Genomic DNA, 22825 nt, shown 5'->3' on the forward strand with positions numbered 1-22825 from the left:
CTTCGTATAATTAACTCATAAGTATATACCCCGTAAGTCTCTCTCTCTCTCTCTCTCTCTCTCTCTCTCTCTCTCTCTCTCTCTCTCTCTCTCTCTCTCTCTCTCTCTCTCTCTCTCTCTCATACAATCATAAATATGTCATATATGAGGCCTTATCACTTTGATGATGGGAATAAATAGTTAATTTAATAGGATGCGTGCTCTCTCCCACTCATTTTTTGATCTGGAATGCTTTATATATCCAGATTCTAAGCAAGGAGCAACTGAAAAGAATACAGACTCTAATTTCGGATATGCATATGGAAACTCGTCATAATTTTGAAATTTCGGCTCTATCGTCGATTGTAAGCACTACATGTAAAATTTCATGTTTAAGGATGTAAATATGTTTCGGTATAATGGTATATGAATTATTTCGTCATCATGTTATTTTTAACCAGCAGCGTTCACACTTAGTTTCTGGGGAAGCAAAAGATTCCCACATAGATGATATTTCCATTCTACTAGAAGATAGTTCCAGGTATTATGTTTTTCTGTCACTGATTTATTTGGTTTTTGAAGATAGTAAGGAGAGTTTCCTGACATTAATTTTACTATAAAACTTGCGTCCATCGTTTCTAACGCCACCGAGCTCTAGCTCACAGAACAATGCCCCACCCAAGCCCAATATCCGGAAATTATGAATTAAATGAATTTTACTGGCTTCTGTTCTATCGTGAATATAAGTTTTTAGGAGTTCTCTTAATTCGATGTATCGTTGTTTATTTACTGGGATTATCCTAATACTTATGCAGTGCAAATGAAACTACATTACAAATTAATTAGCAATTTGTGGTTTAAATGCAGCAACCGTTTTTCTGTTGATGACCTATTTGCTTCTTTGCAAGTAAAGGATTTCGCAAACATAAAACCGGCTGTAGAGCTTGCCAAGTATAAAGCTTTTGACTTTTTGTACAAGTAAAGATCAAACCACAACACATTAGTTATGTTTCGCCAAGGTATACAGCATGGTCTATGTAAAGTTAGGAGGCCCTTTGACGGACCTAGAGAGAGCTTAATAAGGGGAGCAGGGAGGTGCCTCAATGTTCGCACGAAAATTATTTACTACTATTATATAGTATAGGCGCCCTAAAACATTTTAGGGTTAATTTAGATATTACCCCTCAACTATCAGGTGTAGTTCAAAGGTGCCCCACGATTAAATGGTTGATGGTTCAAGTACTATGGTATACAAAAGTGTAGATCCATGAGTAAAGTTAAAGAGTGTGCGAAGACAAGCTTATAGAGTACAAGCTCAAAAGTTCCCCTTAAATTTTAGTTTCAAATGGAAGTTGTGATATATTACACCCATTTTTATGCAATGTATTCAGAAATCTTATTATGGGGAATAAATGCATGTATTGAAAATAGTTAGTTTGCAGTTTTAGTCTTCAAGAGTATGTTTTGTTGGGTGCAAGAAAATAATAAAAGAATGGACTATGGATATTGTGATAGTAGGATTATGTTGTGATGTTTGTTGTTGTATACAAACTTATTTTCTATCTTAATTTTGGGGGAAGAATCAATATACGAACACTGATGGAGCTTGATGAGGTGCTCAAAGATGAGGCCTCTTGTGGCGCAATCTTTATTTACCGGTGATATTTTGTATTTGACAAACATTTACTTTTGATAAATTGGTTACAAACTTACGATGCTTTGTATTTGAAATAATATATTTTATGAAATAGATTGTTATTTTTTGTATAAACGTTATTTTATTTTGCATTACATGACATTAAATGTGAAACTTAGTTTAATCATTGGTATTTTAGAAGAAAAAATTGTTCTTATACAAGATATAAAATCATGACATAAAAATGTGTGTCGTAATTTATGTTGTAGAAATCACGACGTAGAAACTTTGTCAAGATTTTTAATTAAAATTGTCAAAAATTACGACATACAAAAGGCCTGTCATAAATTTACACAAATATCCATCTTAAAATAATGACGGGGTTTTGAGTGTTTGTCATCTATAGTCATTTACTAAAGGCATGCCTGTCATCAAAAGCCATTTTTCTAGTAGTAACTAGTGCATAACCGTAACCAAGTTTTCCCAATATTATACTTTCACAAACAAAAAATGAAGTTCTGTGAACATACTAGTGTAGTCCATACCATACACCAATATATTGGTGTTTTCTTACATGCTCACAATGTGTTCATGTTCGAAAACTATATAAAGACGCATGTTATTCGTGTACTCCTTTTACCTTGACTCTCTAGTTTTTGTTTAATCACGATCCTCCTCATTTTAAGTAAATGCCTAAATGGTATCACAACTTAATTACTTTATAGTTGAAGTCAAATTAGAATGTTTAATGACTAATCAAATTCAGCAAAAGATAAGATTTTCGATAACTAAACTTTTTTGTTGTAACATTTATTTTCCAGAATGGATCAGTTGATGATGTAAAGGAGTTAAAGGCATGGCTTTTGAGGAAGACCATATGCCACAACGTGACATATGGAGTGTCACGACGTGGCATGCAAGATGAAGAACTGTAACATCCAGATCCTCGAGATATGGAATTTAAAGTAAAATATGAGTTTTAAGTGGATCAAAACGTGAGGGCGACATTGTCACGACGTGACTGATGGGTTTTGAGCATAACATACAAAACCCTATGTGTGCATGCAACCCTAATTCTTGGATCTATGTTTTCTCTAATTGAACATACAATTTTTGAACATCAAATAGAAAACCCTAATTGCACTAGTATAATTTTGATAAATCATAACTAGGGTTAGTAAACATACTTTTGATTATTATGTTGTAATAACAGTGAAAATCCAAGTCTTCTTCAACCTCGAGAGCAAGCGTCACAAGTGTCACGCCTCTAGTAGATCACACCCAAACTAAGCAAGAGGATGAGAGAGGAGAGAGGGGAGGAGGCTTGAGATTTTCGGCTATCCTTCTAGGGTTTAGATTGGCCGAAAATGTGAAGCCCTATGGGTCTATTTATGGTGCAGATAGGATACACTGAATTAATAAAATATTATTAATTCAAATTGGTAATTATCCACCTGCTTAATTATCCACATTGGATAATCTAGAAACCCTAATTATCCTTAGGAATTTCGTCCACCACCTTCCTTAGGAAGGTTCCGGAACCTCTTGTTCAACTATTGAACAATTAGTCCCTGCACTTTCAGTTAATTCTTTTAATCCTGAAATTAATTCCAATTAACTTATGATTAAATATTAATTAAATGATATGATTTCTAATTAATATATTATCTTCATAAAACATTAATAAATCATTTATTTCAATTTATTATTCAAATAATAAATTCAACTTCTCTCCAAGAGTCATCCGGTCTAGTTGGTAGTTATGGGGACAACCCAAAAGGACTATGCTACTATCAATTCAAGTATATACCAATTATAGTTATGGGCTTAGACATCTAATCCAACAGTCTTCCACTTAGATAATTCTAATAACAATAGTTTCTAGTATAACTTTAAAAATTGATCAGAAAATTGTAGCTCTCAAAGCCGTTGTCGAACTCAGACCTAGTCAGTTATATGTCCTAAGATAAGTGATCATATAATCCTCCGTTCTTCAAGATATCATGTGGACAAACAACATGGAACATAATCGATCTCATTTTCCAATATTTTGCATCCCGATTTCCGATTTGTAATGACAAAGAACTACTGATCGAACACATCGATTTATTCCTGGCCGGGCCCGACACTAGAAGTTAACATCAAATCATCGAGGGACCCAAGATATCGCTTTTCCTGTTGGGGTAAAAGGAACAAATAAATTTTGACTTATATACTTGTACTATTTACTCATCAAATCATGCACAACAATACGTTTTATAACATCAAGTTACTGATGCGTTTACGTATCATTAATGTACAACCAACTCGTAAACAACAACTCATATATCTCCGTTTAATGATTATAAGATATTATCATCTCAGAATTACTCGTGATAAATTCAATAAAGTAATTCTCTGAGCGTGAATTAATCCAGTACTTAAATCCCCATTTCTAAACTACTCATTAATATTGCAGCAAAGCCATTACTGTGTCTAAAATAAATACGTAAAAGGAAGATATAAGTTGTTTATAAAAGTTTCATTTTTTACAATACAAAAAAGTATATTTTGTTTTATTAAAAAAAGTTTTACGTAAAAAAAATTATTTGTAATTTATTTTATTTTTATTTATGTTTCTACAATTTTACATAATATAATTTAGTTTTCGGAAATATATACCAAGTTTGGCTATAGCTTAGGGCTGTTTGGCAGGATCTGAATTTTTAAGATCTGAATTTTTAAGATGTCTGAATTTCTAAGAGTGTCTGAATTTTTAAGATCTGAATTTTTAACATGTTGTTTGGTTGGAACCTCTGAATTTCTGTACTTAATAATAAAAATGACTATTTTACCCTCCGTATTATTTTATATTGAATTCAATGTTTATTTTTATAAAATTATTGACCCAATTCCTTCAATAGTTAAAAAAAATATATAAACATCATACAAATTCAGAATTAAACATACAAAATTAAACAAAACTCTATATAGAAACATTTTGGATGACATTGTTATAAAATAAATGAACCAACTCCTTCACAAAGCTTATTTCTTCCCTGTAAAACAATGGGAAAAATATTCATTCACCAAAAACTAAAAACAATGCACCAAAAGTTAAATTTAACACTAAACACATGAGAAAATTCCACAAAATTAAACAATAAACATAAGAACATCTCATATCAGATGCAAATTTGTAACCAAACATCATTACAATGGACTATTTATTACCATAAACCAATTGTTCATTAAATTTCTTGCAACTATGAAGTATTTTTGTATTCTTTGATTAAAAAAAACTTTAACTTGCCGCTACAATGGAATCAAGCTTCTAGCAAGCATGTGCATAAGAATAGAGTAGAATGCAAACAATCACAATGATGATGTGGATGTTATTGCAGTGGCATTGGTCAAAAGGGGGGCCTGTAATAGTTTGTAATGTTCTTGAAACTATTTGGGTTGAGTTGGGAACCCATGGTTATGGGGAAATCGATTTCAATTGCAGAAAATTTGCAATTTCAGAAAACTCAATTTCAGAAAAGTTCAACACTATCAGCAATAAGGAGAGAGAAACAGAGCGAGAGAAATAAAAACCTATGGTGCAAACGGTCGGAAATAGTGATTAGGATGGTGGCGATGGCCAGAGATAGCGATGGTGATGAGGGTTGTCGGCTGTTCTCCGACTATTGTTGGTGAGGGTAGAGAGTGAGAAAAACAGATTCGAGAAAGAACGAGGCTATAGGAAGGCGTAGACAGCGGCGATGGAGGAGGCGGAGGTTCTGGTGGAGGTGGTGACCGGCCGATGGCAAGAGTGGTGGAGGGTTGCAAGTCGTTGGAGATGGCTGGGAGGGAAAGTCGTGTCGTGAAATAGAAAAGATGGGAGGGAATATATTTTGGGCAAAATAGGAACACGCCTTACTTTTTTTTCAGATATAAACTTATCTCTGAAAAATTAAGAGGCATTTTCAGATTAAGAGGCAAAAAATAATATACAACCAAACACTCTACATCTTAATTTTTAAGAGGTTGCCTCTTAATTTTTCAATTAAGAAGCTACCATACAACCCCTAAGTAGCATAAAGCTTAGGTTGATATGGTGGAGGGGGAGGAGGTCCCAAGTTCCAATCCTCTTCCTCATTTTCTTGCAATTCTTTTACCTTAAGACAAATTACAAAAATGATCCTTGTGGTTTACAAAATATCACGAATTTAGTCCTTATACTTGAAAAGACCAAAATACCCTCACATGTTAGGCACATGATATGCCCTAACGGCTAAAAATGGATGGCGTGAGTAAAAAGGACCTTACATGAAAGTTTTGCAAACCACAATAACCAATTACCTAAAAAAAGAGTAAATTACACGAATGGTCCCTATGGTTTGGGGTAATTTGCGCGCTTGGTCCCTAACTTATTTTTAACTCGGAAGGTCCCTACTATTTGTTTTTGCTACACGCTTGGTCCCTACTGTTTGTTTCTGTTACGCGCTTGGTCCCTGTCTTACCTAAATAGACTATTACTTTAATAAGAAAAACATTATGGTCTAGGTACAGTAAGATGAGGGGGTGGGGTTGGGGTGTGTTTGTTTAAATTAGAACAAATTATATGAATGGTCCTTTAGGTTTTGTTTTTTTTTCCTAAAGTAGTCCCCACGAAACTTTTTTCCCTAAGATGGTACCTACGGAGCAAACCTTGCACACAAATGATCCTTATGACTAACTCTGTTAACAGATTTTGTTAAGTGTATGTGAAAAGACGAAAATGCCCTTTGTTTTTTTATATTTATTTTTATATTTTGTTAATTTGTAATAAAAAAGGTGGGTTCCTCTCACACACTCTCTCTCACACATACACATATACACACGAATATTGACATAACACATACATACACAGAGGGTTCGATTGAAATCGGTATCATTCCATCAAAATCAGCATGTTGGCGAAGATCTAGTTTCAATTGAAATCAGGTGGGTCCGATTGCAGGGGTTTTGAGGTTCGATTTCATGGGTTTCACCCAGATGATGAACATACAAAAGTCGGAGATGGAGCTGTTTCCGGTGAGATGAAAAGGGAGCAACCTCGTTTTCCCTCCTTGCTTCCTGTTAATCGAAGCAGCCTCAAATAACCCCTAAAACTATTGTGCTGATCTGCTCCTTCTTTTTCTTCTTCAGATTTGATCAAGAAACCCTCCACCGGAGGTGGAGCTTTCCGACAATAAAGAGGGAACAACCCTTTTCATCCTTCTCCTTATTTCTGTTCAGCATCGCAACCAAACACCGCTTTCGATCACTACTACTGTTGCACGACTCCAAAGCCGACAATGAGAAGGGAAACGACGGAACACAACATCCGACTGTTGCTGCTACCTGTTCTCCTTCCGATTTCCAGCCATCGATGACGAGAATAGGACCACAACAGGGTCGCTGAAGATGAGTTGTTACCCCTGTTGGAATCTTAAATTCCTTAATACCCTACCAATGTTTTCCACTCCAACAAAGTAAACTTGATTCCTGGAACAAAGTAAGGGACACCAACAAGTGGTTGGGTCTCATATGTATTAATTATAGGATTAAAATGATTCTATCAATCCTATATATTCAGTGTATTACCAAGAGGGTAAGACACACCAAAAACACAGCAACATACATAGACATATACACATATATATGTAATTGGTTTTGAGTTATATTTCCAATCAATCAAAGAGTTATTTTGATATATATATTTGTCTGTGTCTTTACAAATTGCAATATTAGAATTGGTATCAGAGCTCAAGAACAGGGGCTTTGAATTCATACCTGGTGATCAAGAAGGACACCAGTAAAAGAAGATGTCAGATGTCGATGATACTGGAGGTGCTACTCCTCAGGTGAGGGAGAAGTTGATCGGTTCATCCAATGTCACATGTCCGATGCTCACACCCACAAATTACACTGTATGGGCGATGAGAATGAAGGTTGTGCTTCGAATCCACAAGGTGTGGATCATGATCGATCCAGGAACCGACCAAAATGAAGAAAAAGATTGCTTAGCCATGGGACTGCTATATCAATCCTTGCCAGAAAACCTGATAATGCAAATCGGTGAACAAGAATCAGCAAAGAAACTTTGGGATGCAATTAAATCAAGAAACGTGGGGGCTGAAAGAGTGAAAGAAGCAAGGCTACAAACCTTAATGACGGATTTTGATCGGCTCAAGATGACAGAGTCTGAATCGATAGATTCCTACGCCGGAAAGTTGTCCGGTATCGCCTCCAAATCAGCGGCCCTCGGAGAAACGATAGACGAGTCTAAACTCGTCAAGAAGTTCTTGAAAACACTGCCACAATCGAAGTTTATTCAGATCGTCGCCTCGTTGGAGCAGGTACTCGATCTGAAGACGATCAGATTTGAGGATGTTGTAGGTCGACTAAAGGCGTACGAAGAAAGGATAAGAGAAGATGATGGCGGAAACGAGCAGAGGGTTATGTTCACTCGAAGTGGTGAAGGTTCAAACCACGGTGGTGGCTGGAGCGGTGGAGGTGGTTCTGGTTCAGGGGGATCGTCGGGAGGGAAGAAGGAGTCGAATAAGGGAAGAAATGGGGGTTCGGGGGGTTTTAATCGAACCGGGTCAGGTGGATCCGGTGGAGCCGGGTCTTCAAACGGATCTGGGTCAAAATCAACCCAACCCAATAATAAGCCCAAACAGCCCAATAACCGGCCCAATTCCAATTCGGACTCAAACCGAAACCCGAAAAAAGATCTGTCGAAGATTATATGCTACAGATGTGACAAGTCGGGCCATTACGCATCCAAATGTCCTGACCGAACCCAAAAATTCCAAGAAAGTAATTTTACCGAACATGACGATGCCGATGAAACAGTATTTTTACACGAGACCGTATTTTTGAACGAAGAGAAGGTGATACCGTCTCGATACAACTCACAAGAAAACGATGTATGGTATTTGGATAACGGGGCGAGTAATCACATGACGGGAAATCGTTCATTTTTCTCCGAACTCGACGAAGGAATAACCGGAAAGGTTAAATTCGGTGATAATTCGTGTGTCGAAATAAAAGGGAAAGGCTCAATTCTTTTCCAAGGAAAATCGGGGTAGCAACGTTTGATGACAGAAATATATTTTATACCGGATCTGAAAAATAATATTTTCAGTCTCGGTCAAGCAACCGAAGCCGGATGTGATATTCGGATGAAAGACGAATATTTGACGATGCATGATGCCGACAACTGCTTATTAATGAAGGTACAAAGAACTCCAAACCGCCTTTATAAAATAAAGTTGACTATTGGAGAACCAATTTTCCTTCATTCAAGACTAAGTGAAGACACGTGGCGCTGGCATGCAAGACTTGGACACATCAATTTCGAGTCAATGAAAAAGATGTCCAAGAAAGGTCTAGTCAAAGGGTTACCCCATTTTGACAGTGAGAATCAATTATGTGAATCTTGTTTGGTGGGCAAGCAAACAAGAAAGTCATTTCCATTAATGACGATGTACAAAGCAACACGACCATTGGAGCTAGTTCACGGTGATTTATGTGGTCCGATAACACCGTCAACGAAGGGTCAAAATCGATACATTTTCACACTAATTGACGATTTTTCACGGTATATGTGGATTTTTCTCTTAAAAGAGAAAAATGAGGCGTTTTTACACTTCAAAAAATTTAAAGCTTTGGCGGAGAATGAGCTCGGAAAGTCTTTAAAGGTGTTTCGAAGTGATCGAGGAGGTGAGTTTACTTCGCTCGAGTTTAATTCCTTTTGTGATATGAATGGAATCAAACGTCATCTTACCGCCCCATATTCACCACAACAAAACGGTATTGTGGAACGAAGAAACAGAACACTTATGGACATGACACGAAGTATCATGAAGGCGATGCATGTTCCAAACTATCTATGGGGAGAAGCGGTAAAACATTCCACAAACCTGATCAACCGTGTTTACACAAGAGTACTTGGTGATACAACTCCGTACGAGAAGTTGTATAAAAGAAAACCTAATTTGGAGAACGTACGCATCTTTGGGTGTTTAGCGTATGCAAAAGTTGAACCGGTAAACGTGAAAAAATTGGATGCAAGATCAAGACCATTGGTTCATCTTGGTTCTGAACCGGGTACAAAAGCCTATCGGTTATTTAACCCGGTTACACAAAAAATAATCGTAAGTCGAGACGTTATTTTTAATGAAACCAAAGGATGGAATTGGGTTAACAAAGCTACACCTGACAATGAAGAACCAGGATCATTCATAGTACCATGGGATTTACCGGAAGATAAGGCAAACAACAACCAAGGAAACGAAGTAAACAACGAACCAAACGAATCGGATCACGAGATTGAAGACGGAGTGGAGGTACAAGAAAATGAGCAACCAAGTCCGATCAACAACAACGTGAACAATGTTCAAAACCAAAGGCCCACAAGACAAAAGGTGCTTCCAATTCGATTACGAGATTATGTACTTTATGTTGATGAAATTGAAGAACTTCTCCTAGCAACCAATGACGAGCCGGTATCGGTTGAAGAGGCGAAGAAAGAACCAGAGTGGGTCAAAGCCATGAATACAGAGATCAATTCAATCAACAAGAACAATACTTGGTCTCTCGTAAACAAACCTATGGGGGTGAAGCCCATTGGACTCAAATGGGTGTTCAAGCTGAAGAAAAATGCAGATGGCACCATAAACAAACACAAGGCGAGGTTGGTTGCTAAAGGGTACGTACAACAACCTGGTATTGACTTTCAAGAAGTATTTGCTCCGGTAGCTCGCATCGAAACCATACGGTTTCTCATTGCCTTAGCCGCTACCAATGGATGGGAGCTTCACCACTTGGATGTCAAGACGGCTTTCTTACATGGAGAGTTGAGAGAAACCGTCTATGTGTATCAACCGGAAGGCTACATAAGGAAAGGCGACGAGCACAAGGTGTACCGTCTTTCAAAAGCACTATATGGTCTTAGACAAGCACCGAGAGCATGGAATACAAAACTTGATGGGATTTTGAAAGGAATGAAATTTCACAAGTGCATGAAAGAACCATCGGTGTACCGGAAGAACGAAGGATCCAACTTGCTAATTTTAGCAATCTATGTTGATGATTTGTTTGTCACAGGTACAAATTTGAGCATGATCAAAAGGTTCAAATTTGAAATGTCCAAGAACTTCGAGATGTCTGATCTTGGAAGATTAACTTACTACCTGGGCATTGAAGTCAAACAAGAAGAATCAGGGATTACTATAAACCAAGAAGTGTATGCTAGACGCATTCTAAAAGAAGCCGGTTTACACGATTGCAATCCGACCCACATTCCCATGGATTCAGGAACCAAAATGTCGAAGGCCGAAAATGAACCCGAAATCGACCCGACACAATACCGAAAGTTGGTAGGATGCCTTAGATATCTCTTGCAGACAAGACCCGATATGGCATATGCGGTTGGAGTTGTTAGTCGATACATGCAAGATCCAAGAGAATCACATGGTGTTGCAATCAAACACGTCCTAAGGTACTTACATGGAACAACGTCACATGGAATCAAGTACTAGAGGATGGGGCAAAACCGGATCATTGGTTACAGCGATAGTAGTCACAATGTCGACCCGGACGACGGAAGAAGCACAACCGGTCACATTTTCTACTATGGGTTGTCTCCAATAACATGGTGTTCTCAAAAGCAAGATACTGTTGCTTTATCATCTTGCGAGGCGGAGTTCATGGCTGCAACTGCGGCTGCATGTCAAGCAATATGGCTTCAAGATTTGCTAGGCGAAATCATGAACAAAGCACAAGAAAAGGTGGTCCTAAGAGTTGATAACAAGTCAGCTATCGAACTCACGAAGAATCCTGTTTTTCACGGAAGAAGCAAACACATTCACACGAGGTTTCACTTCATTCGTAAGTGTGTTGAAAAGGAACAAGTGGAGGTGAAATACATTCCAGGTGAAGAACAAAAGGCAGACATTCTCACAAAACCATTGGCTCGAACCAAGTTCAAGACAATGTGGGACTTGATCGGGATTGAAAAACATCTCTAGAAGGACTTAGAGATTCGGGGGTGATTGTTGGAATCTTAAATTCCTTAATACCCTACCAATGTTTTCCACTCCAACAAAGTAAACTTGATTCCTGGAACAAAGTAAGGGACACCAACAAGTGGTTGGGTCTCATGTATATTAATTATAGGATTAAAATGATTCTATCAATCCTATATATTCAGTGTATTACCAAGAGGGTAAGACACAGCAACATACATAGACATATACACATATATATGTAATTGGTTTTGAGTTATATTTCCAATCAATCAAAGAGTTATTTTGATATATATATTTGTCTGTGTCTTTACAAATTGCAATATTAGAACCCCTACATTCCTCGCAACTGATTAATCACCACCGAACCACAACCTGAAAGCCATTGATCGGAGATCTAGATTGAAATGCTCAAATTTATGACGGTAATAGTTATGATTCTTCCTTTGATTGATGATTGGAGTTGTTTTTCTTAACTGAGATGGAAAGAGGAGAACGATTTTATTTTTTCAAAATCCAGGATGGACTTCTATACATTTGTGTTTGTGTGTATTATCAGTATTGTGTGTTAATTTGAACCTTAATCAAGAACTCAATTTATGAGTTTTGTTAGGATTGGTTCAAAAATTTAGATCAGGTGACAGGTGTTTCTGATTTCTTTTTCTACGGTGCATTGTCACCACCACAGATCGATTTTGTGGGTTCACGGTTGAACACGATTAAACCAAAACCTGCAAATCAATTTATGGGTTTTGTTAGGGCTGCTAACTGTCGATTTTTATTAGCTTCTCCAAGATGAATGAGATGAACACAAACCTGCAAATCAATTTATTATTTCCAAAAAACGATTTTTATTAGCTGCTAACTGATGATTTTTATTCATCATCGATTATGTGTGTGTATGAGTGTATTGTGTGGAGAGAGAGAGAGAGAGAGAGAGAGAGAGAGAGAGAGAGGATGGGGACCATTTGTGTGCATAAAACAAAGGGTATTTTTGTCATTTAAGAAAACTTAACAAAATCTATTAACAGAGTTAGTCATAAGGATCATTTGTGTGAATGTTTGCTCTGTAGGTACCATCTGAGGGAAAAAAGTTTCATAGGGACTACTTTAGGGAAAAAAACAAAATCTAAAGGACCATTCATGTAATTTGTTCTTTAAATTAATTAAAAAATCAAGCGAAAATAGTCTTTTTAGATAAGAGACAAGGACCAAACGCGTAATAAAAACAAACAGCGGGGACCTTCCAAGTTAAAAAATAAGTTAGGGACCAAACACGCAAATTACCCTTAACCATAAGGACGATTCGCGTAATTTACTCTAAAAAATTAACACGGACTGAATTTCTGACTTTTAGTAAACCACATGGACCACTTATGTAATTTTGTCAAAATATAATGAGTGAAATTACTTCTATTTACTTTTTACAAAATCTTATGAAAAAATTTCTTTAACAAAGAGATTATAAATGTATAGACATAAATGTTTCCATCATGAAACTATTGAAGATCTACCTTTACACAAAAATACAGCTTGCCCATTGCTTGATACTTTACTATAGATATTGATTTTCTCATGTAATACACTCGATAATCGGTATATGTGTTTTTTTCATAGTTTCTACTTATCTTGAGGTTTATATTTCCATCGTGATCTTAAACTTAAACTCGGAGATAAAAAAGAGATCGTAAGTCTACATCATCTTTAATTACTTCAATCACCATGGATTCTTCAATTGATATTCAAGCAAGCATATAATAGAAGACATGTCTTCATTGTCACTCCCACCAGCAACAAAAGCCACCACCTTGTTTTTTACTTCAATCCAACTACAACCAGGCATCTTCTTCACCCCTTCATCAGCCATAACTTTTCTAACCATCTCAGCTTCTTTCCACTTCCCCTTTACACAATACAAATTCGAAAGCACCACATAACTCATCTCACTTTCACCTTCCAACATCTCTAATTCACCATGTGCATAACAAGCTCCAAAAACACCCTCACTCGACTTCCCCATTTCACCATGTGTCCTTCTGTAACTTTCCACCATCTCTCTTGCTTCTTCCAACTCCCCTCCTCGAGCCAACATATCCACCATGCATGCCACATGTTCTACCTCAGGACACAACCCATGGACCCCACTCATCGATTGAAAAAAATCTCGTCCTTTTTCAACAAACCCTAAATGGCTACATGTCATTAGTAAGCTTATGAATGTCACATTATCTGGTTTCAAATTAGATTCTATTATTTTGTCATAAATCTCTAGGGCTTTATCACCCCATCCATGTAGACCATAAGAAATCAACATTGTATTCCATGAAACCAAATCTTTTTCGATTATATCATTAAAAGATTGGAAAGAACTAAAAATATCTCCACATTTTGCATACATGTTAACCAATCCATTTCCAACATAAGCATAAGAATGATATCCATGTCGAATTGCAAGACTATGAATCATTTTTCCATGACCTAATGTTGCCATGAGAGAACAAGCATGAAGAACTGTTCCTAAAGAAAAATCATCAGGAAGGAGGTTGGATCTTATCATATTGACAAAAAAACGTATCCCTTCTTCGGAATTTCCGTTTCTAACATACCCTGATATCATTGAAGTCCATGAAATAACGTTTTTTTCAGGGGCGTTGTGAAATGCAATAAGGGCTTTTTGGGTATTTCCTATTTTCATATGCGCGTCTATTATTGCATTCCAAGAAACTTGAGTGAGAGTGTGAATGGACTCAAAGATTTTTAGTACATCTTCTGGACTACTTAGATGTGCATAGAAGCTAAGAATCGAGTTGTTTGCTTCAACTGCTGAATTCCATCCTTTCTTGATGACAATAGCATGAAACATGCAACCAATGTGATATTCTTGTGATTCAGTAGCAGCATTCATGAGGGCACTGAATGTCCATTGATCTTGAATTTGATCACATGATTCAGTCATCATCCTCTTGAACAAATCAACACAAGAATTGACATTCCCATGTCGAGCATGACCTGCAATCAGAGTATTCCAAGCAATGTTTATCCTATTTGGCATTGCATCAAAAACACTTTGGGCAGATTGAAATTGATTGGAGTTAACATAAGCAAACAGCAAAGAACACCAAGAGACATTGTTTCTGATCAACTCGATTTCTTCAAACACATCATGTGCACTACAAGGGCTCAAACATTTGGCATACATATCAATTAGGGCATTGTTCACTGGAAGTGAAGAAGAATATCCAGCAGAGAGAATCAAAGCATGGATCTTTTGTCCAATACGCAGCTTACCTGAGCCAGCACATGCACTCAAAGTTGCAGTAAATGAGTAATGATCAGGTTTGATGCTGTTAATCCCTGTCATTTCGTGGAACAGTAACAGAGCTTCTTGGAAAAGACCAAGATGAGTATAAGAAGTGAGCATTGTGTTCCAGACGACTGTGTCTCTTTGGGGCATTTCATCGAACAGTTTACGTGCACAAGTGACTTTCCCCAATTTTGCAAGTGCTGCAATTTTTGATGTTGTATGAACCATATATGATCCCATGTTATTATTATACTATAGGATCGAGGGAAACCCATTAACCTGTAACTCAAATTATACGTTCTGGTTGGCCAGAATTGTTTTTCTTGGGATCTAAGAACAACCAAGTTGAGACCTCAGGAACAATGAGAATTTGCTTTTATCCTTCACTTGATCCGAAGGTATTCTTCGCGACGACACTCTCAGAACTTTGAAAGCTTCATTCAGATCAAGCATCGTGGTCCGTTAGGAGAAAATGTTAGCGACATTAGTTAGCTCGAGAGGAGTTGGACAAATATATAGTGATTAATAGATTTCGATTTTAATGATAATCCATTAATTAATGTTTCGTAAAATTTAATTTACTTTTTAATCTTTGAAATTAAATTAAAATAACTATATGTATAGAAACAAATAAGGAATAATTATAAAAAATCTGGTTTCTAATATAAATATAAAATATCCTTAGCTTTATAAGTTTTTATTAGTATAAATAAGTAGTGATTAATAGATTTCGATTTTAATGATAATCGATTAATTAATGTTTGGTAAAATTTAATTTACTTTTTAATCTTTGAAATTAAATTAAAATAACTATATGTGTAGAAACAAATAAGGAATAATTATAAGAAATCTGGTTTCTAATATAAATGTAAAATATCCTTAGTTTTATAAGTTTTTATTAGTATAAATAAGTACAACAGTAATTTATAATTTCATGAATATAATCTGATATTTACTTACATTTGTTTGGTTCCAATCTTCTCTAATAAATAAAAGTTTTTTTTGCCACTTGTCAATCTTTTATGAGTTTTGACACTTGTCATTTTGTAGTATTTTTAGAATAAATAATATACACATGTCATTTTATGGGTTTTTTTTAAATTTTAAAAGAGTAAATTACTGAAATCGTCCCTATGGTTTGGTCAAAATTTCACGTTTGGTCCCTAACTTTTATTTTGCACTCGGATCGTCCCTGTGGTTTGATTTTGTTGCGTTTTTCGTCCCTATGGTTTGGTCAAAATTGCATGTTTGGTCCCTAACTTTACATATGTAAGGGACGAAAAACGCAACAAAATCAAACCACAGGGACGATACGAGTGCAAAATAAAAGTTAGGGACCAAAAGTGCAATTTTGACCAAAACATAAGGACGATTTCAGTAATTTACTCATTTTAAAATTAAAAAGCCACATAATACTTATAATTATATATGTAAAATATTTATTGTAATAAATGTGATAGTAAATTGCAATGAATATGTTTCTTTTTTGCTTATTATTTCGAAATTTTATTTTAAAAAATATTTAATATTACATTTTAATATTTAATATTTTTTAATTAACCCGTGTATTACACTGGTTTAACACCTAATAGGAAAATATAACCCGGTATGATTATAACCAATCTTTTTGTGTTTCCTTTTAACCTACAAAGTTTATATCATCATTCTCTAGGAATATTTAATCCTTTTTTTTATATATTTTATACATTTAATTTTGTATATGTAATATTCTCATGAATACATATCAATTTTGTTTAAATATTAGGATTATCACTAAAAAAAGTCTCATTATTTTAAACTATTTTATAGAAAGTTTCAACTTTTTTTTTAATAAAGTCTCGATTATCTAATATTTTGCTTAAATTAAGAGAAAAGTCCTTGATTTTTTTAACAAAAAATTACATATTATCATATAAATTTAAATAATCAAGACTTTTCTGCTAAAAAAAATATAACAAAATATAATTTATCTAACAATAACCCTAAATATTATTTTACATATGCCAACACTTGTGGCATATTATAAATGGTTAATTTGCATGTACAAATTACTAATCAACTAGTAATAAAACCTTTAACTATCTACATTGAACTTCTAGATTTTGTTTTTCCTTAAAACTTATTAATAACATTGTGATAAATCATTAACCTTTTAGCATAATATTGTTTTTACTAAATATTTATTACTTGAACTAATTGATGTAGTTAGTTAGCTTTGTTATGTTTAACTAATTAGTTTGATCTCTCAATGAGTAGTCTTAAGTGTATCAACTAATCCAAAAAAAAAAAAAAGGAACACGTTTAGAATTCATCAAGTCAAACCCTAAGAAAAGTCAAGGTAACTCCTGCATATGTAATAATATCACTTCTTTCCACCATTAGAGACATTAAATTTGAAAAAGATTATATCCCCATCTTGTACCACGTAAGTCTTTCCCTCTTGTTTATACTTCCCTGCAGCCTGCACAAAAAAATAAAAAAATAAAAAAATAAAAAAATAAAAAAACCCACAAACTTTCATACGATAAAAAGAAAAGTACTTACATTGATATGTTTATTATAGATTTTTGAAATACAGAAAAAAAAATTCAGCGTATAGGCAGATATGGAACAAGGGTACCTTCACAGCAGCCTCACTTCCAAGCGCCTTAAGATCATCAAACTTCATAACCTACAAAAAAAAAACAAAAAAAAATATATTTGTAAGAATATGACTATTGTAAACATGTGGAGATGAAGAAAAAAATTTCAGACACAACCTCTGCACAAATGAATCCTCTTTCAAAATCAGTATGAATTGCTCCTGCAGCTTGAGGAGCTTTAGTTTGCCTTCGAATTTGCCAGCATTTCACCTGCATTGCATTCAAGAAGCATATAACTTTGAAGGAACTGGAATGGAATTCGGGATTCAATTCCAGGGTTTGTTTGGAATTGGTTGCCAAATGGATGAAATTCAATTCCGTTAGAATCTTTCGAATTACATGTTTGATGGATTTCATTAAGGGAGGTGGAAGACATTCGGTTTCATTCTATATTTTTTTATTAAAAAGACCAAAATACCCTCGTTACCTCGTCAATGCCAGCTGTAAAGAAGTATATAAGATTGATAGCTGAGAATCCAGTCTTTATAATCTTTGGAAGAGCACTGTAGAATAATAATCATCCATGTCAGACAATATATTTTTTGTCAATTAATTAAGCACCTATGTATTTAATACAATCTGTCACCATCATAAATATTACTATTTACTACTCTCTCCACTTTTGGAGAATAAGATTAATTTTTTTTTTTATACTAACCAACAAATCAAAACAAGAATATATCATTTTTGGTATCCATTAAAATGTTTGTTATATTAAGTGATGTATTTATCATTTAAATAAGGATTAATCTCATAAAAGACCATAGGTTTTGTGTTTTTTCCGGATTAAACCTTAATTTTTTTTATTTTCTTTTTTTTTGCCAGAGAACACTTTGTATTTTTTTCATTTTTTCCGAAAAAGCCCTAACTTTGTATTTTTTTTTCCGAAAAAAACCCTTAACCTTCTAAATGCATCCAAATAAACCCTCAACTTTTTCAGTTTTTCTTGAGAAAACCCTCACATTTTAAAAAAAAAATTGGAAAAAAATAACTCAAAGGGCCAGATCGGAAAAAACACAAAATATAAGATCTTTTATAAGATTAACCCTTTAAATAACCAATAGAATGCATTACAGAATCTTTCAAGTTTAAACAAATGTCAAATATGAAGTTACCTTTGTACTTTATTGTCCTCACAGTATTTTGCAGCTTCATTTTGTTTCATATCAGCTAAATTTCTTTCTAAGGCACAGCTAAAAGGAATAATAGGCTCACCTCCATGCCCCTGTACCCTACAAAAGGTTTTATTCTAAAATGTATTTGGTTTATTCTAGAAAATATGAAAGGTATGGAAAATGACCCATCTACCCTTTGGGGTTCATATGCCATAATAGAAGTAGATATGCACCTAGAGCTGGCAAAAATCGACCAACCCACCAACCCAACCCAAAAATAGCGGGTTGGGTTGGGATTTTCAACCCATTTAAGTTAAATGGGTCAACCTGTCTAACCCATTTAGTTAAATAGGTTGGGTTGGGTAAAAATTATCAACCTGTTTTCAACCCGCCAACCCATTTAAGTTTAATATACATATTGAATTTAATAATTATTTGAATATTATCATATATTAATCAAATTATTAATGTATAAATTACAATGTTGTATTATTATTAATGCTTTAAAAACATGCAATCCTGATTCTTATCATTTTTCTTAGCGCAGACAATATTAAATACTCTCCTAAATCACTTTGAAATTTAATATTTTTAATGTTATTTGAACAATATATTTGTCTTTATGAATTGAGATTGTACTTTTGTCATACTTTGAAATTTTATTTACGTTTGGAACTAATTTATGTGGTATAATCTTTAGTTACATAATTTATTTATGTGATTTTAAATGGGTTAACCCTAGTGTAACCCATTTATTTACTAGGTAGGGTAAAAAAACTACATAAACGGGTCGACCCAGTGACAACCCATTTAAATAAATAGGTTGGGTTGGGTTGAGATTTTCAACCCAGTTAATAAATGGGTTGAACCCAAACCCAACCCAGGTCAACCCATTGCCACCTCTATATGCACCAAATATCAAATACTATGTTATAGATTAGTGAAAGCTTACATACCAAGAATGAATCTTGGGAAGCAATTTGTTCTTTTTCCTTTGATAATCTTTCTCATTCATGTTGACCTAATTAAGAGCCAACAAACACAGCTTTTCTAGTTACCAAAGAAAATTCACCAAGATGAAGAAGTGCCAAATGACCAAAATACCCCTGGACTACTAGTCAAAGTACATGTAAACAGTAGTTGGTGTACACAAGTGTAAATATAATGCTTTATTCGTTTATTCAACAAGAAAATCTATTCATGTTAATAGATATTCTGGTTATCTTACCATGATGACTTTTTAGTAAACAAACTTGTGGGTTGATGGACAGGTGTCAAATGACCAAAATACCCCTGGACTATTGGTCAGAGTACGTGTAAACAGTAGTTGGCGTACAAAAGTGTAGATACAATGCATTATTCATTTATTCTATAAGAAAACTTATATATGATAAATGATAATAGATATTCCTGTAATATATTATCTTACCAAATAAACAACAGGTTTTGCTGTAAGCAATTGAAAGGTATTCAAGATTTCAATATCAGCAGCTTTCCAGTCCCCTAATCGGACATCTTTATCCTCCATGAGCCATGTTTTGACCTACAGAAGTAGATATAATCACTGTCATATATTTAATCGAAAAGTATTCTTAGATTAAGCAAATGATCAATGAAATAATCAAGGACTACAAGGTTTTATTAAGAAAATATGGTTATTAATGAGGATACCTTGAGGCATAATTCATGTTCCACTTTCACCTGTTTGTCATTGCTCCTCTTCAAGATCTTCTCAAGATCCTCTATCCTTCTTTCCATGAATTCAATATCCTTCAAACATACAAAAAGATAGCAGAATTTATCATCCAAATCATTCATTAAAAACTCAAGAACAAAGTATGTAACAATCAAAAGAATATCTGAAGCACACCTTCAACTGTAATTCTGCAGTTATAACTTCTAAGTCTCTTATAGGATCTACAGAGTCATCCACATGTATGATATCAGGGTCTTCAAATGCACCTGTTGCGTGATAATATGTAAAATTACATGTCTTCATGTGTGTTTAACATTAATTACATTGAAGAAAAAACTCAGATAACCTATAAAATTGACAAAATTTAATTCAAAAGATGACTATATCTTACGTAAAACATGGAATATGCCATCAACTGCACGAATGTGAGATAAGAAATTGTTTCCAAGCCCTTGTCCTTCATGAGCACCTTTAACCAGCCCAGCTATATCATGTATCTCTAAGAACGCTGACACCTGCACATCCAAATAAGAGTAATGTGCATAACAGCAGCTTAATGATGATCATGATAAGTTAACAATGAATTAGTGTAGAAGTTAAATCATAGGGGCAAAATTGGCAATTTTGAGTGATTATAGGTCAAAACACTTTGATATGATCAACAGATAACATGATTGTTTAAGCAAAGAATATGATATTGGACACAGGACATAGGACATACCTCACTTTTTGGCTTGAAGTGCTGACACAGCCACTCAAATCTCTCATCTGGAATATGAACACGTGCCTCGTTAGGTTCAATTGTACAGAATGGGAAGTTCTCAGCTGGAATAGACAACTTTGTGAGTGTGTTAAAAAGTGTAGATTTTCCTACATTTGGTAATCCAACCTGAAATCAATATGAAAATAAGAAGATTTGAATGAAATCTCCATTACGGAACAATTAGGTACCAAAAACGATCAAATACACAAATAATTTCAAACGAAATGTTAGAAACAATCATACGGAAAAACTTCGATTCTATGATTTCCTACAGTACTCCTATAAGTCTATAACCTTCATTCTCAAACTAAGCAAAAAGACCTTAACAGTAATAAATTAAATTCTCGATCAACATAAATATGATATATCAATGACATTATGATCATATACAGATAAAATGTTATAAGGAGCTCACGATTCCGATTTTAAGATGAGAAGAGAAACGACCGAGGATTGGCCTCTCCACCGGTGCCTCCTTTGATTTAGCTGCTTTCGGAGGCATGTCTCCTTACACGAACAGAGAGAAGAAAATCGGGAACAGAGGATTTGTTAATGATTTAGTTAGGGTTTATAGAAAATGATCGTAAGAGATGAAAAAGTGAAAAAGCTCCCGATTATGGCAGAAAATTCTCGACTCGACTACACTGTGTATGAGTGTAGCGTTAAACTGATTATACTTGGCAGTTGGGATTACCATGAGACCCGGCTTAAGTCGTTCTCGTTTAAAGTCCGGTTTAAATTGCATAGGAGACTCCGGGCTGATATTTGGGCTCGAGGCCCAAATCATGAATATAACAAATAGAGTAAGTTACAGATTTAGTCCCTGGATAAGTTTTTTCTTTAGTTTACCGACTCTTATTGCATGTTTTTTGTTTAATTATTTCTTTCTAAATTAGTCTTTTACTAGTATTTTTGTTCTCACAATCTCATCCATGTCCCCTGGCGATATGTGCTGAACATCTATTCAAAAAATATTATAAATAGTCAATATATATATAATAAACATATTTTAAACAAAACTGATAAGCAACATTTGTAATTTTAACAAATATTATAAACAATCAGGATGTATAATAACTATAGCATACCGTCAATCAATACAATAATATCTAGGTACAACATCTTCATCATTGTATTTCTAGGCTCTTAATGAATATAAAGAAATGACTTAAACTAAACATCAATGATTTAACGTGTTTTTATACTTTTGTTAATTATAACATCATACTTTTGTTTGTTTTCTACTATAGCATCGTACTTTTATTAGTTTGTTTTCTAATATAATTATAAAATGAAATGAAAATAGAATGCTTTCATAAACAAACTAATAAAAGTATGTTGCTATTAATAACCTCTGTAGTTAGGTTTTGTTTAATAACAACGTACTTTTGTTATTTTGTTTAGTAAAGCATTCTATTTCACTTATTTTGAGCTATGGGTTTTTTTATAATAACATTGTACTTTAAATAATTAACTTATTAGATTATACATAATAATAACATTGTGCTTTAGTTATTAATTTTTTGTTTTTTTTTCTATTATAAATATAAAAAAGAAATGAAAATATGATGTTGTAATCAACAAACTAATAAAAGTACATTGTTATTAATAACCTTTGTAGTTAGGTTTTATCTAATAGCAACATACTGTTGTTAGTTTGTTAATTAAAGC

The 22825-nt window shown here is 34.4% G+C and overlaps 2 protein-coding genes and 1 long non-coding RNA gene across 5 annotated transcripts; 1 reads left to right on the plus strand and 2 right to left on the minus strand.

Moving 5' to 3' along the window:
* Positions 1 to 1448, plus strand: LOC145107649 (uncharacterized). 3 transcript variants are annotated; one of them, XR_013707918.1, is made up of 3 exons: positions 1 to 32; positions 246 to 520; positions 847 to 1448. It is a non-coding gene; the product is annotated as an uncharacterized LOC145107649 (long non-coding RNA). The 3 variants fall into 3 exon arrangements; XR_013707920.1 differs by lacking the exon at positions 1 to 32 and having other exon boundaries at positions 131 to 344; positions 441 to 520; XR_013707919.1 differs by lacking the exon at positions 1 to 32 and having other exon boundaries at positions 131 to 344; positions 444 to 520.
* Positions 1449 to 13124: 11676 nt separating this feature from the next.
* On the minus strand, positions 13125 to 15431 carry LOC145162308 (Tetratricopeptide repeat (TPR)-like superfamily protein). Its single transcript, XM_079081493.1, has one exon. The coding sequence runs from the start codon at positions 15176 to 15178 to the stop codon at positions 13352 to 13354; it is 1827 nt and encodes a 608-aa protein (XP_078937619.1). The 5' UTR covers positions 15179 to 15431; the 3' UTR covers positions 13125 to 13351.
* A 1749-nt stretch (positions 15432 to 17180) lies between these two features.
* On the minus strand, positions 17181 to 21844 carry LOC145107661 (obg-like ATPase 1). The gene is made up of 12 exons (XM_079044602.1): positions 21570 to 21844; positions 21113 to 21280; positions 20783 to 20906; positions 20566 to 20657; positions 20367 to 20465; positions 20125 to 20238; positions 19652 to 19716; positions 18696 to 18812; positions 18008 to 18083; positions 17698 to 17790; positions 17559 to 17609; positions 17181 to 17399 (listed from the first exon to the last, which is right to left on the minus strand). The coding sequence occupies exons 1-12, from the start codon at positions 21654 to 21656 to the stop codon at positions 17301 to 17303; spliced, it is 1185 nt and encodes a 394-aa protein (XP_078900728.1). The 5' UTR covers positions 21657 to 21844; the 3' UTR covers positions 17181 to 17300.
* Positions 21845 to 22825: the final 981 nt, after the last annotated feature.

This window comes from Lactuca virosa, chromosome 1 (assembly GCF_052849685.1).
Source record: "Lactuca virosa cultivar CGN04683 chromosome 1, Lactuca_virosa_CGN04683_v6, whole genome shotgun sequence".
Lineage (NCBI taxonomy): Eukaryota > Viridiplantae > Streptophyta > Magnoliopsida > Asterales > Asteraceae > Lactuca > Lactuca virosa.

Excerpts from the sequence above, each read along its gene's own strand:
- LOC145162308 (XM_079081493.1), bottom strand. The coding sequence starts at position 15,178 with ATGGGATCATATATGGTTCATACAACATCAAAAATTGCAGCACTTGCA.
- LOC145107661 (XM_079044602.1), bottom strand. The coding sequence starts at position 21,656 with ATGCCTCCGAAAGCAGCTAAATCAAAGGAGGCACCGGTGGAGAGGCCA. Across the intron at positions 21,281-21,569 it reads CTCATCTTAAAATCGGAATC|GTTGGATTACCAAATGTAGG; the intron begins GTGAGCTCCTTA and ends TATTGATTTCAG. Across the intron at positions 17,400-17,558 it reads GAAGTGAGGCTGCTGTGAAG|GCTGCAGGGAAGTATAAACA; the intron begins GTACCCTTGTTC and ends TTTTTTGTGCAG.